At 50.4% G+C, this 15,556-nt stretch overlaps 1 protein-coding gene across 1 annotated transcript; it reads right to left on the bottom strand.

Moving 5' to 3' along the window:
* Nucleotides 1–6,801: 6,801 nt before the first annotated feature.
* On the bottom strand, nt 6,802–8,539 carry CLDN2 (claudin 2). Its single transcript, XM_083596615.1, has one exon. The coding sequence runs from the start codon at nt 8,380–8,382 to the stop codon at nt 7,690–7,692; it is 693 nt and encodes a 230-aa protein (XP_083452741.1). The 5' UTR covers nt 8,383–8,539; the 3' UTR covers nt 6,802–7,689.
* Between the last annotated feature and the right edge of the window lie 7,017 nt (nt 8,540–15,556).

A 15,556-nucleotide genomic window follows, 5' to 3' on the forward strand; every position in this document is an offset into this window, starting at 1 on the left:
CTGGAACTTGGAACATAGCAGGGAGCTTTGCTGTAACCTTGCCATTGGTCCAACTTGCTTCATAGGTCTCCTCCCCTGATTATGGACAATAGCCCATGAGGATTTCAGGCAGGTGGTATTCTCAGCCCTGCCTGGAGATGCTGCCAGGGCTAAACCTGGGACCTTTTGCATGCAAAGCAGGTGTTCTGCCCCTGAGCTACATAGGCCCTTTCCCAGGACCACTGAGATTGCTCTCAAGGGAAGGGTGGCAACATTCAACACACAGACCTCCTCTGAGCCTTGGAGTTCAGGAAGTTGCAGGAGATCGCCAGGGCATCCCCATCTCTCTGCAGCTAGGTTGGCAGGAGGGCTGGTTGCCAGAGGGCAGTGGTGTCACTTGGACTGTCGGGAGTGCAGATGCAGAAGGCTGATGATGACAATGATTTGCCCCTGCTGGATCAAGCCCTCTTACTCCAGTGTGTCATTCATTGGCAGAGCCAGGGGGCAGGCAGCGAAGCCATAGGGGTGTCTTTGCTAGTGGAGCCATGGGAGGGGTTGATTGCCAATTGCCCACAACCCCTGGGCCAAGTGCCCCCATGCTCTTCAGCTCAGCCTCCTCCCTTTCCACAAGACTGCAGCAAGCACATCGTTGTGAAGATCCCTGCTCTTGCCAGGCCTCCTCTGCTGAGCCTATGATCTTGATTTGCCCAGGAGCCCAGTGGGCAGATGACACTGGCAAAGGCAGTCCTGATGGCTTGGTGGGCTTGGCACCTCCCCCGCCCCCCCCCTGCTTCTGAGAAGGAGGAGCGTAGGCATCTACTCTGCCCTTGGCATTGGACAGAAGTCCCCCCCTCCGGGGACAGGGGGCGGCAGTGAGAAGAGCTTAGCTGAAAATCTGATTAAAGCAGGAGTTTGAGGGCACTTCCTCTACTTTCCTTTTTTAACTCCAGCCCTTAAACTTTCTTCTTCGCCTTGGAGAGGGGAATGGCAAGCATTTGGATTAAGGGATTGCAGGGCTGTCTGCTTTAATTACAGCTGCCACCCGTGACTCTGGCGTCCTCTGCTGAACTCTTGCACAGAGTAGAAGGAAAAGGCCAGGTTTCCAAGGGTAAGTTAATGCGTGAGCCTGTTTCCTTGGTGCACCCATGTCTCCAGGCCCAGGGCTTACACATGACCAGGGGCACGGGAGCGGCTTTTCAACCGTCTATCTAGCATAACTGTCAAGTCCTTTCCCTGGGGGAGCTCAAAGCCGCCTTCTCTCTTGTTCAGGTGAGCTGAGCAAAGAGGCTCGAGGAGGCTGTATGGTCAGGAATTGTACCAGGGTGTGCAGGAGATCACAGCCTTCCAGGGTCAAGCCTGGAAGTGCCCCAGAAACTCTGATGTGAGAGCAGGGAAGTTCAGAGGGAAGAGAAGAAGGAAGGCGGCTTCTCTGCTCCGATGCTACTCACTCTTTGTCCTCCTGTCAACTCATACCCAGTCACCAAATTCTAAGCACAACAAACACCCACCCACTATCAAAGATGGTGAAGTTTCCTCCTTTGCTGCTGCCCAGGCCCCCTGAAGCTTGGGAGTCTGTGTGGAAGCTGTGTTTGCCCAGCTCCCGTTAAAGCTGCCCACCTGGACCACCTTGTGCTGTTCTGTGCACTTTTGTCTCTACTGTTGCTCTTTGTGGGCCTTACCTCTTCTGTCTCTTCTGCCCCACTTCTGCCTGCAGGTAAGCAGGCCCCCATGGTGCCCACCAGCGAAAATAGGCAAATTGGTACCAAATGCATCTCCCATTGCCCTCACCTGGACCAGCCCTTTTAACAAATTCTTGGCGGAGAGAAATAAAGGCAAACGGAGGTGTGAAATATGCTTTATGAACAGCCTCCAGTAGCTGAAAGCGGGGTGGGGTGGGGGAGCGTTTTGCTAGGAGCTCCCTGATAAAAACAGCATCTTCGTGTTCCAGCTTTTGGGGAGCTGCAGTACTTGGGTCTCTCCACTGGGTGACACCCTATGCCCACATTGGCTGCAAGAGCTTTTCAGGTGAAAATGTGTGCGTGGTTTTCAATTGTGCCTTACACGAGGTTCTCTCTCTCCCCGCTCCCCACATCTCCACCCCACTGCTACCCAAACTCTCACACTACCCACCATTACTGCTTCTTCCACATCATGGCAGGGTCTGGTTCTTGCCTTTCTGTGGAGGAACAGCAGCCAGCTTGACCAAGGGAGTGAGGATGCTTGCTTCTTCTGCTGCTGCAACATCTGGAGGGTTATTGTGTTGCAGTAAGAAGAAACAAAGCAATTTGAACCCGGCGTTCAGCAGGGTTTGTAGGCAGAGGAAGGGCTGGTGTTGCCTTCCCGGAGTGAGATGCAATTACAGGGTGCTCAGGTAGCAGGCCACAGAGATGCCCCCCTAGCCCTGAGACATGTGGCTTCCAGGGAACCCCCAACTTTGTGCTGCTCGGCCCAGCTCTGCTAAGGGCAGAGTTGCACACAGTCTGAACTCCTGGAATTAAACTGAAAGCTTTGTGGACACTCCGTAGGTCAAGCCGACAACTCCCACCCTCCTTGACCATGCTGGCTGATGGGGGCTGGAGTGCCCCCAAAGGGCCTTGTCTTCCAGAGAGGCACAGCCCCTGTTCCCCACAACTGGCGGGGCTGATGTAGCCCAGCCCAAGTGGGTGTTCAGCATGGCCCATGTGTGTTCCTCTTCCTCCTCCTCCAGAGAGAGAAGGGGTTGTCTCAACTAAAGATAAGGGCCTGCTACTCGTTTCTGATCGGAGGCATCACTGCTCATTTAATGACACTTAATGACGTCTGATTTCCCAGATAAAAACGTATTTGTTTATAATGGGGCTCAGGGATCAAAGCTCAGGGATCAAAGCAGAGCTGTGTTGGCTTTTGCCCTTCCTGTTGCTGGGGAGGGGAAGAGAAGGTGCCCCCTCACACTCAGGGATCCTTTGGTTGTGTTCCCTTGAACAGTGGCAACGTAGTTGGAGCCACCCTAGGCAGCAGCTGCTTGGACTCTGCTCCTTGCTTGGAGCGGAACGTGTAGAAGACCCAGAAGAGAGATGTTTAACTTGTCTTGTGTGCCACTTTGGGATTCTCCTGGTTCCTCAAATGTTCCTGCAATCCCAGACAATGACCCCCATTCCAGACACTCCAGGCCAGCCTAGTGCAAAGTTCCTTGATGGAAGGGAGAGCAGGGAAGGAGAGCAGAGCAGAGCAGAGCAGAGCAGAGAGAGAGAGAGATCAAGAGAGAGAGAGATCTAAAAGGTTATTCTTAGCAGCCCAGGTGGGTGAATGTCGCCAGGTAGCTTTTGCTGCTGCTGATCTGCCCCCTTCCTTCCACCCACCCCACCTCTTATGAGATGTTTCTGCCCTTCCAGCTCATTGATCACAGCCCCTCTCTCAGCACCATCCTGTTCCCTTCTGGCATGGCTAATATTTGGCTCCAGGGACTCCAGCCAAAACACTCTTATGGGCTGATGCTGCCTATTGCCCAAAGTGAAGTGGGGGGTGATGGTGGGCCAGAGAACAGCCCTTTCCCTCCCAGAGAGACACTCTCAGGAAGTGACCGGGGCCTTCTTGGACTCTGTTGTCAGCCTGGTTCCAAGGAGTCCACCCAGTCTTTCCCTGTGCTTGTTTTTTGCCTTCTGCTCAGGCTCGGAGTGATCCTGACTGGTGCCCAGGACTTGTCACACAAGAGCCCGTTCCCATCATTGCAGAGGAATGGTGAAACCTCCAGAGCACCAGTGATGCTGCGGCATGTGGGGGACCTTCCCACTGGCTGCAATATTTACATAGAATCATAGTTGTAAGGGACCCTGAGGATAATCTAGAGGATCATATTTTCTGCTTTCTCAGAAAGTCAGAAAGGGCTGTAGCTTCGTGGCAAGCGTGAACCCCTGCTGCCTGTTATTTCAGGCCACTGTGAGTTACGTGGCCTGTTGGTCTGACTCAGGAGAAGGCAGCTCCCTTCCCACTTCTGCCTGCAAAGGAATCTGACCTCAGCACAAGCCACGGGGCAGCCTTTTCCATACAGCACCTGAAGGCAGCAGGCCAGTGCTCAGGGTGAAGGTCAGGCAGGGTGGCACCTGCAGCTGCACCTGCTCAATTCCCATCAGCACCTGCCACTTCAAACTGCCTGATGGCAGGGGTGGCCCTTTGTTGTAAGGGAGACAGAGGAGGGATGTCTTCCATGCCTTACACTCCCTAAGGGATCATCTTGGCCACTGCTGTCTCTGCTTCAGGAAACATGGGCTACAAAGTCCCCTGGAGCCAGCTTTCAAGTCCCTGCTTGGCCATGGAACTCATGGGGGGGGCACCTTAGTCCCATCACACTCTTTCGTGTGAGACTGAAACACAAGCAATGAACATAAGAACGTAAGAAGAGCCTGCTGGATCAGGCCAATGGCCCATTGGAGCACAGGAGCCCTCTCCCCTCCTGTGGTTTCCAGCAACTGGAATTCAGAAGCATTACTTGTCCCATCCTCTTAAAGTAAGGTTACCAGATTTTTTCAATGAATCTGGGAACACTTTTCAACTTCAATGGATTTTGTATGGGGACTGATTTGTAAATCCGGGGACTGTCCCCAGGAAACGGGGATGTCTGGTAACCTTATTTTAAAGCCATCCATACTGATGACCCTCACTGCCTCCTGTGGGAGGCAGTTCCATAGGTTAACGAAGAAGGACTTTCTTTTCTCTGTCCTGCATCTTCCAGCACTCAGCTTCCCTGGAGGCCAACCAGTCCTAGTGTTAGGAGATAGGAAGAGGTCAAGGGCAGCAAGTGACCCACCAACAACCACTTTCAAGCTGTCTCCCCTCTTGCCTCTTCCGGGAGCAGCAGAGGGTCTATGCATTGTCTTGCATAGGTCTATGTATTGGGGCAGGGCCTCACCCTCTGCCCCAGTGGGATTCAAGCACCTTGGTCTCTGTTTACTCTGTTATGCCCCTATTATCTGGGGCATTCCGATACTCTGGTTTCTCTTCAGATCGTATTATCTGGGGCATTCCGGAGGCAGCTTTGACTGTTATCAAGGTTGGTGCGGGAGTCATGGCAGTGAACTTCATGCCCCCTCACCTTCTTATGTTATTTTATGGTTGGGAATCTTTGAAATCAGCCGACTCCTGTGTGTCATTAGGAAGCCTGGAAGGGAGAGGCTTTGGGAAGTGGCTGGCTGCCTGGCATAGAGGGGTCACACAGTTCGTGGCAGTGCCAGGCAATTGCTGCAAACCACCCGCCCCCCGCCTGCTTCCTTTTGCAGCCAGTGTGCACAAGGGTTCATAGAAAGCAACGAATTTAAGTAGAATACTAGTAGCCCCAACAGATAATACCAGCGCAATGCAACATTTGACAGTTTGCCAATTAGCAGTTCATTTCTAAAGCATATCATACATTCAAAGCACATGGCTTTCCCCCAAAGAATTCAGGGAACTGTGATGTACTGCTCAGTGCTGCAATTCCCAGCACCCTGAACAAACCACAGTTCCTAGAATTCTCTGGGGGGAAGCTGTGTGCGTTGAGTGTATGGCGCATGCACCATCCGCTGCACTTCTTGACAAGTCTGACCACCGTTAAGTTTACTGATGATTTTCTCTGCTGCTCTAGACCTTGGCAAGGCTTGTTACTAAATGCCAGAGGCATAAGCTAGAGGCTGGCAAAACTGGCAACTGGTGTGTGTGTGTGGGGGGGAATGCAGACCCAAAAATCACCGTTGGAGATTGACTGGGAGAGATCCTGCAACAATTGGCAGGAGAGGAGAGAAAGTGCTTTCAGGATATGAGTCTATCCTGCTGGGAGATCTGAGAGTAAACCCTATTGAACTCCATGGGGCTTCTTTCTGAGTAGGCTTGCAGAGGATTGCGTCGTTGGCATTGCTGATGCAACGCTTTGCGAGCCTTGCCCAATATATAGGTCGAGGTGCACAGGGGCGGGTTGTTACTTTGCAAGTATTTTGGACTGATGCACACTGGAAAACTTGCTTTCAGAAAATAAACTGCACCCCAAAATAGTTCAGTTAGCAAAGGACTCTGCTTGTGTGCCAGTCTACAAGGCTTGCCAGATTTTCAAGTACTTGGGCCACCTAAACTGTAGTAATTTCTAATGTGGCTACTGTGGTAAAGGTCCCCCCCCCCCGATGGGGGGCACCGATACCCCTCTTTGTCAAGGAAGCAAAGGACTCCAGGAACACCTCTGCCAGTCAGTGTAGGCAGTACTAAGTTTGATGTACTAAGAGTTCAACATTCCCTGTCCCAGGTGGCAGGGGTAGGGGTGGAATGCAATGAGCTCTGGCATAGGTGCCAACGCCATGGGGCCCTGGTCCATTTGGCTCCCCAATAAAATATTTAGGGACACTGCCCCTCAGTATTTTCTGCAAATTGATGCCTCCCTCCCTCCCTTCTTTGGCAGCCACCTCCCCCCCCCCAGCCAGCCACTGCCCTCTTTTCCTGGCTTGCCCTCCTCCAATATTTTGTTCAAATTGGCACCTATGAGCTCTGAGCAGCTGGCTAGCCTTGCACCCGTGCTCTTCCTTGGGAGATTCCAGGAGGTCCCAGGAGGCCTGGTTTTCATGCACCTCCCTATCAAATTGGGCCCTGAATGTGTGTGTGTGTTCAGTTCTGAACTCTACCCCTCCCTGCCACCACCCAAAGCCTCAAGTCCCCCCTGGGCCCCCCTTCGTGTCCTGGTTTTTGCTCCCTCCTCTTGCCCCATTGATTCAGTGCTGCCTGTCTTGACACTGATGCTTCTTTGAAGCCCACAGACCAGGGCTCTCTGGCCCAACCACAAGGACTGGCACTTTTGCTGCCCCAAATCAGAAGCACCCAATCAGCCAGTCTCTCTCCTGTCAGGTTCTTTATTGTGAAGCCAGCCCCTCTGCCAAAGCCATGCTGCACCCACCCACCCACCCACCCGCGGATGAGAGGCACAGCTCTTCAAAGGCAGAAGCCCAAATGGACATCATGAGATCTTGCTATGAGCACGCTGTGGTCCTCTTCAAAATATTCCAACAAGGGAGACATTCTTCCCACTTCATGGGCAGCCTGGTCTGGCCACGATGGGCTGTGATATGTGTCGGAGAACAGCTGCTAAGCAGTGCAAGGGCCCATCTGAGGCAGCCTCAGCCCCATACACTGTGTGACCTGGTATTTGGTTTTCTGTTGCGCCATCATTAGTTCCCGGTGAACTTCCCCTGGTTCCTGAAGCCAGCAGCCATGCAGGTCCCAAGAGGCACAACATTTCCCTCCCCCACAACTTTCCAAGTTCCCTAGGTATCCCTCAGGTACAGTGTCCTCTGCGGGGGCATCCAAGACCCCACAGATCCGCATACATTTGGGAGATGGCCACTGAGTTTTTGGCAGGTGCCGTAGCCATGTCCTCATCTGCTCCATGTTCAGCACCAGCAACTTGATGCTTCAGAGATGTGGACTATGGACACCTTGCTTGGTTCTTCAGGGTGCAGAGAGGCTTTTCCCAAAGAAGATTCAGCTCTGAGTTCCTCAAAGAGGCTGCAGCTACCGTTTGCAAGCTGCACCCATGAGAAGTGCCTCTGGTGAGTTTGGGAGGAAATAGGTCCTTAAGGAAGAAGCTGTGTCCAGGGAAGAACAGCAAGGGTGGGAAAGATGAGCCCAACTGCCTGCCTCCTTACCTGGCCGGTCCATCCAAGCGGGCAACAGGATCCTTGCCCAGGGGCTCCCAGGAAGGTGTGCAGCACCCCAGCACCCTTAGACGTAGCCTGTCAGGTTATAAGCGTTGAACTCGCTTTTAGCCTTTGGAGAGGTAGCTGGCACTGGTGGGCTCCTGCCCACCATGGTTCGAGAACGGTAAGGGCTGTAATAGGCAGCATGTGGGTCTCGGGGTGGGCAGGAAGCGCAGAGGATGAAGCCCCCAATGAGAGACACCAGGGAGGAGAGGACACCCAGGTACAGGGACTCCCCAAGCTCAAACTTCATGCTGTCAGGAACGATGGGGTTGTAGAAGTCACGGAGCACCACGTGGATGTTCCACACCACAGGGATGAAGCAGAGGAGCCCCCCGAGGACAAAGGCTACCCCACCTGCCACCGCCACCTTGTCCTTGGCCGGGGAGCCTTGCGAGAAGATGGTGCACCTCATCCCCACCACGCAGATGATGGAGGCCAGCAAGGAGACAGCGATGGAGGAGGACATCATCGCCTGGGCTGCCTGGATGTCAGTGGGCAGGTTGAGCAGCGAGCTGTAGACGTCACACTGGGTGATGCCTGTGCTGTAAGTGGCGCACTCCATCCAGAGGCCTTTGGAGAAGCCGACCGCTGTGACGATGCTGGAGCCGATGTAGGAGCTGGTCCTCCAGCTGGGCAGCAGGGTGGCCACAAAGGCACACAGCAAGCCCAAGAGCCCCAGGGCATAGCCCACCAGCTGGAGGCCCACAGAAACCATTTCCTCTCACTCTCTTGCTGGGAGCTGCCTTTTCTGTGCCTGCCTGGCCTTCGGTGAGAGGCTGTCGTCGGCTGTCGTCTTCTTAGTCTCTCTTCTGCTGCTGGGGCTGCCAGGAGGTCCGTGTCTGCTGGTCTTCTTGTGGGGGAGAAAAGGTTATCTAGGAGGGAGGGAGGGAGGAAACCACATTTGGTTAATGATTGACTGGTAGCTTCTGAGAAATGCCAAACGCCCTTTTGATCCCTGTTATTGGTAGAAATCACATTTGGAAAACCCCAATAATACTAATAATAAGCAGGGTGAAGGGAGAGAGAACAGCAGCCAGCTATGATGGTTCCTAAAAGTAAGAGATGCAGATAATGGGAGAGGGGTGGAGTCTCACAGAGCCCTCCCAACCCTGCCACTTCTGCTTTATCCCGGGCTGCTGGGTCAGCGTCTGACAACAGAAGGGGGTGGGATGGGGGACAAGTGGTGGGGGAGCAGGGAATGCTAACCAGCCTGTGTGGATGAATTGCTCCCTTCCTCGCCTGTTCAAGAAGCCCCATTTTGACACTGCTGCCTTCTTTCCCAAGAAGAGCCCTGCTGTAGCTGGATCAAGCAAAAGCGAGCCCATATAGTCCAGCATCATGTTCTGACAGTTGCCAACCAGATGCCCCAATGAGAAGCCCCTGCACAGGACCTGAGCAGAGCAGCTGCACTCTGCTCATATGTGCTCCCCAGCAACTGGTCTCTGACACTGGAGGGAGAAGGTAGCCATTGTGGCTCATAGCCACTGATAGTCATGTTGCCTGATTCTCCTCACGGGAGACAAAGTTTTGTGATCAGGTTCCAGAACTTCCTCACTTTATTTTCAGCTGTTGCATCAATGGAGTTTCATTAGGCAAAGGCAGTAGATTTTGGGGTGCGGGTGGGCTGAGGGGCTTTGCTGACTGCAGGGTGGAAGGGAGAGTTTTGCTGCTCCACTGCTGACATGTTTCCCTCCCCAAATCTGCTGTTTGCATTTCAGTGGGGTCTTCCACTTGGCACCAGTGGAGGCTTCCTAACAGCTCCAGTGGGTATGTTTTGTCCAGACCATCAGATGAACTCAGGGAGCTCCCTAATAATGTAACTCAGACCATCAGTCCATCCAGATTCTAGGATAGTCTTGGCTATACCAGCAGTGACCAACACCCTGCCAACCTGGTGTTTTGAACTAGGACTCCGATCTAGTTAGGATGGCCCAAAGGGGAGGGGAGCTGAGAATTGTAGCATCATGCTGGCAGACAGGGGTCCCACCTGGGGACTGAACCTGGGACCTTCTGCATACAGAGTAGCACCGGCCCCAAGGTGGCTCAGTTATTTACAGAGCAAAAAGAAATATGCACAGCAGGTCATTGCCTTCACACAGTAAATATCATGCTTAGTTTGCTCCTGAGAACTGCAATATTGGTGGGGTTGGCATTGTATGGAATACTGTGGCAAAGGCACTGTTTTCTAGGGTACCCAAACAACAGAAACATGAATTTTCATGGTGGTACGTAAGAATCTCAGAGGAGCCCTGTGAAGTCAGATGCACTAATGGGAAGGCCACAAGCAGGGCATGAGGTGCTTCTGATCATGAAGGCATACCCTCCAAGTGTCCCGATTCTCCAGGGACAGTCCTGGAATTGCAGACGCCACTCTAGTTTTTTATTTGATCCCAGAATGTTCCAGTTTTCCTCCAACCCCCCCCCCCGCTACGTCTCAGAGAACAAAAGTGGTGGAGTGATCTGCAACACACACACACACCATTTTTGGAAACAGGAGCCCCCCCCCCCTGTGTGTTGCTGCAAGCGGACTCTTGCTTATACTGAAAATAAAATACCTGCACAAAATGAAGGAAATAGTGAAGCTGGCAAAAGAAACCCTTCCTATAATTTTGAAGGAAAATGTAACCAATCCACTTTTAATGCTTCTGATGCATTAAAAAATATAATGCTACTCTTAATGTAGTTTCATTAACTTTTTCTGGGCATCGGCCTCTCCCAGCACCAACCATTCTCTGAAGTCATGTTCTGGTTTGGGGCCTCACAGGGTTCCAGCTTTTGTCCCAGAAATCCTCTTAGACTCCTAGCCTCCCCCCCTCTCTTTTTCATGCCTCCCCCCTCCCCCCTCAGCTTTCCTTGCCTGCCTCTTCAGGTCTGGGGGTTGGTCCTTGAGCAACGGGGAAATGTCTGCAGGGCTCAGCCCCCTTGGAGCTTTGCCCTTCATAAGGGACAGATTTATCCCTTTTTCTCCACACCATCTCCAGGCTGCTCTGGCCTGCTACAGGTGACTCATGTGATAGCTGCCTCCAGGTATCTGAAGGGTTGTCAGTCATGCAGGTGACAGGTCAGCATCCTCTTTCTTCTGTTGCCCCAGAGGGCAAGGGCAGAACCAGTGGGAAGGAAATGGCAGGGGAGCAGATTTCAGCAGAATGTCTGGAGGAACTTTTTAGCACCAAGTGCTGTGCTGGGACGGAGGCTGCCTGTCTCAGAGATGCTAAGCTCTTCTTTCTGCTGCAAGCATTTTAGCAGAGCTTGTGTAGCTGCCTGTCAGAGATGCTGTAGCTGCACTGAGCAGGTGGAGTGTGGAAATACATTAGATGACCTCTAAAGGACCTTCCAACTTATAAATAAAAGTACAAACTGTCTGGCTGGATCAGACCAGTTTCTGCCTTGTCCAGCATCCAACTATGGTGTTTTTAGGAAGCCCACAATTGGTGGGCGTGAAGGCAAGCCAGTGGCTAGCCACCATGCCTAATAACCTCATCCTCCCTCTTCCCTCACCAAGTCATTGTTCTAACTCCCTTTAGGAGGCATCTAAGCCACAGCCCATCACCATGTCTCAGGGCAGCAGCCACTCTCATTGCTGGCCACCTGAGGAAGTGAGATTCTCCTCGTTGGCACAGATAGGATCCGTGTAGGCCAGAGGGTAGCCCAGGAGGGAAGAGGAGAAATGAGAGCTATTTCTGGACGGTCCCTCATAGCCCCTGCCTCCAACTCACTTGAGGACTTCAGTGGAGTGAGGAATGAGGAATAAGGAAGGGGGGGTGTTGGGTCTCAGGGGAGACAGACAAGGAGGTGGGCGACACATGGCTCTGGGAGACTTACCAAGGGAGCACCAGAGCTGCAGCCCCCAAGACGCCTAGGTGCCCACGGTCGGACATCGGCTGTGGCAGCTGAGGGAGGGTGCCTCGGTGGATGAGGGAGGAGAGGGCTGGGCCCAGAGGGTTAAGGGCTGCCTGATTGTTCACTGCTGCTTTGCCAAATCCATCTGCAAATCGTTGCCTGGGTCAGAGGCTTAGTCCAGATCAGAATTAAACCCTTTAAGGGCTATAAAAATCGAGGAGCCACCAGACCTCCCCTCCCCTCCCCATTACTTGTGTTTAGCTGCAGTGAATTTTCCTAGACTTCCTGGGGGACGGGAAAGAGGAGGCACCATCTAACTTTCTTTGTGAAAAGACAGGCATGAACAGCCCATGATCTGGGGAAGGGGCCTCTCCATCGTTGGGTTGTTGGGTTTGAGTACAGTGGCCATAGCTGTTAAATCTCCAGGAACAGGGAGTGGTGTTTGTTATTTACAGAGGGGGTTCTTGCTCTGTGCCAGTAGAGTGGGCCCAGCATTCTGGGAGGAGAATTCACAGAGGGGGAGCAATTTTGCCTGTCATTCTTCTTAGGCTAGTGAAGAAGCCATGAGATGTGCATCTTTGTTCCCAAAAGGCAGAGTCCATTTTCTCCCAGACATGAAGGGAGGAGGGAAGCCAGAGGGAAAGAGATGGAAAGACAGTGTTCTGTGTATCACAAGTTGCCACATTTGCCTTGCCAGAAATTGGCAGCATGGCAGGGAATCTAGCAATTCTAAAGTAACAGTCAGGAATAGCTATGGAAAGGTTGCACAAGCGTTTTCATGGTTCTTTGACCATGGGCTGTGAACAGTTGTCTCTGGAGGTGTCTTTGAGTTTCTTTGGAGCCAGGTAGTTGTTCCACATTGTCAGTGTCAGGAAGTTTGACCTGCAACTGTGTGTGCAGCCAGTGGTGTCAAGACTTGAGGGGGATAGCTTGGAGCCATATCACTCTGGTATTGGAAGTTTGCTATATATTTCTCAATAGAGTTGTTGTTCTTTAGTTGTTTAGTCGTGTCCGACTCTTCGTGACCCCATAGACCAGAGCACGCCAGGGACTCCTGTCTTCCACTGCCTCCCGCAGTTTGGTCAAACTCATGCTGGTAGCTTCAAGAACACTGTCCAACCATCTCGTCCTCTGCCGTCCCCTTCTCCTTGTGCCCTCAATCTTTCCCAACATCAGGGTCTTTTCCAGGGAGTCTTCTCTTCTCATGAGGTGGCCAAAGTATTGGAGCCTCAGCTTCACAACCTGTCCTTCCAGTGAGCACTCAGGGCTGATTTCCTTCAGGATAGGTTTGATAGGTTTGATCTTCTTGCAGTCCATGGGACTCTCAAGAGTCTCCTCCAGCGCCATAATTCAAAAGCATCAATTCTTTGGCGATCAGCCTTCTTTATGGTCCAGCTCTCACTTCCATACATCACTACTGGGAAAACCATAGCTTTAACTATACGGACCTTTGTTGGCTAGGTAATGTCTCTGCTTTTTAAGATGCTGTCTAGATTTGTGATTGCTTTTCTCCCAAGAAGCAGGCGTCTTTTCATTTTGTGGCTGCTGTCACCATCTGCAGTGATTTTACCAAGAAAGTAAAAAGAAAGTAAAATCTCTCACTGCCTCCATTTCTTCCTCTTCTATTTGCCAGTAGGTGATGGGACCAGTGGCCATGATCTTTGTGGCATGATCTACTCAATAGAGCAGACCAGATTAAGTTACTCTGTTAGAATCTTGAGTAGGGTTTGTAAGTAGTAGCCTGGAGGGGGGCTGACACAAGTTTTTGTTATTTGTAGTTATTGTTTTAAGCGGTCATCTTCAAGACCAGAGAAGCTGAAGTGCTTTGTACTGTATATAGTGACTGGTCCAACTTGCCTGACTGGGAGTCAGTGTCTAGTATGCTGTTTCAGTTTGGCAATTCCTTGGTGTGGTAGAAGTTGGTAGAGCAAAATGATTATTGCTGGTGTGTAACCAAATCTCTTAGTTTTTTCAGAGACATGCTCAACTGATTAAAATGTTGGGGTTTGCAGTGCATGATGTGTACATGGTCATGGTTCCTACTGTTTTGGTAAAAATGAGAGGGGGTGTTGGATATTCTCTCTGTGTGAGAGAATCATTTGTTCCAGAAATGGAGAAGAAGTTTCAAGAAGCAGCAGAAGGCTGATATTGTTTTGTCTATGCAAGGACATTTTCTGTGGGAACTGTTCTCTGGACATGCACAGTGTGACAGGAAGTACTGAAGACGGTTCTGTGTAACTTGTAACTTGTTGTGAATCTCTTGCTTGCATCTTGCAGGAAGCAGAGAGAGTGTCTTGGACTCTTGTTGGATTCTAAGCATGCCTTGAACACAGCATTGGTGAATGTCTGTATATATTTGAACCAATATGCTTTTATGGCTGTCAAGTAAACTTGACTGAATCTTGGTGGAAATGACTGGCAGAATCCGAGACCAGGGAGAAGAGTTGGTGGAAGAAGATTGGAAGAAATTTAAAGACTATTTGCAGAAATATTGTAAAATTAATGAATGTTAAAATGATGCTGGACTGAAAATAAGTGGCATTAGCAACAAGGCCAATAAGAATATGCAAAAATGGATTGATAATGGATGAAAACATATAGCTATAATATGTTAAGATATAGAGTTAAGATAAACGAAAGAGGGTAAGGATTTGCTGATTTGATTATGTAAATGGGAATACAAAAAGGGGAGGTGTGAGGAGGTCAAGGAAACAAGCAAATGAGCTTAAAGATATCAAAAAATGGATTTGTTTTTTTAATTTTTTCCTATCTATTTGTTCTTTGTATTTTGTATTTTTTTTCTATGTATTTTTGTACTTTTTGTACTTTTTGTATTTTTTTATTTTCTTCTTTTTCTTTGTTTTGTTTTCATTCTGTAAATCTCTGTTTTTTGCAAAACCCTAATAAATATCTTTTCAAAAAAAATAAATGAATCTTTATGGCATCCATGAGTGTTTATTGCCCACTGTGTTTACCTTCAGCTCCGAAGATGCTTCCATGGAAGGAGCTGCATTGAGATGTAATTATTCTCAGTATGAATACTGGCACACACACGCAGCGAAAGTGATACTGGACCCAATCCTTCTAAATCACCCATCAGAGGTTGATGGATTGATCCAACACATTGTACGTCCTAGTTCATAATTTTGCTCATTTCTGTAAATGCCCTTTCCCAAAGTGGTTGCACTGATTCACATGTCCACCACATGTGGAAAGTCGTGCCAATTGCCTTGCACATTCTCCAGCATGCTGAGGATGCTTTGTCTATATAGCTGAATCCAGAAACTCCAAGTGCCCCTATTTTCCAGGGACGTCCCTGATTTACAGAAGCTGTGCCAGTTTCCGATTTGATCCCAGAATGTCCTGCTTTTCCTTAAAGGTAAAGGTAAAGGTAAAGGGACCCCTGACATTAGGTCCAGTCATGACCGACTCTGGGGTTGCGGCGCTCATTTCGCTTTATTGGCTGAGGGAGCCAGCGTACAGCTTCTGGGTCATGTGGCCAGCATGACTAAGCCCCTTCTGGCGAACCAAAGCAACGCACGGAAACGCCGTTTACCTTCCCATCAGAGTGGTACCTATTTATCTACTTGCACTTTGATGTGCTTTTGAACTGCTAGGTTGGCAGGAGCAGGGACCGAGCAACGGGAGCTCACCCCGTCACGGGGATTCGAACCACCAACCTTCTGATCGGCAAGTCCTAGGCTCTGTGGTTTAACCCACAGCACCACCTGCTTTTCCTTAGGATATCCCTATTTTCATCGGGGAAATGTTGGAGAGTATGGAGTTATCCAATTCCCAAGCCATCTGAAGGCAGCCCTGTATAGTAAAGTTTTTTAATGTTTAATGTTTTATTATGTGTTATATATGTTGGAAGCCATTCAGAGTGGGTGGGTATAAATAGTAATGTTGTTGTTGTTGTTGATGATGATGATGAATAGGACGTCCTTATTTTCATCAGAGAAATCTTGGACGGTATGTGAGTCTTAGAGGTGTTAGATGCCACCTACATATTAAATTGAAATAGTTTTCTCTAATGTGGGTTCCAGAGG

The sequence above is a fragment of the Podarcis filfolensis genome (genome assembly GCF_964270895.1).
Source record: "Podarcis filfolensis genome assembly, chromosome: Z".
Taxonomy (NCBI): Eukaryota; Metazoa; Chordata; class Lepidosauria; order Squamata; family Lacertidae; genus Podarcis; species Podarcis filfolensis.

Excerpts from the sequence above, each read along its gene's own strand:
- CLDN2 (XM_083596615.1), bottom strand. The coding sequence starts at position 8,382 with ATGGTTTCTGTGGGCCTCCAGCTGGTGGGCTATGCCCTGGGGCTCTTG.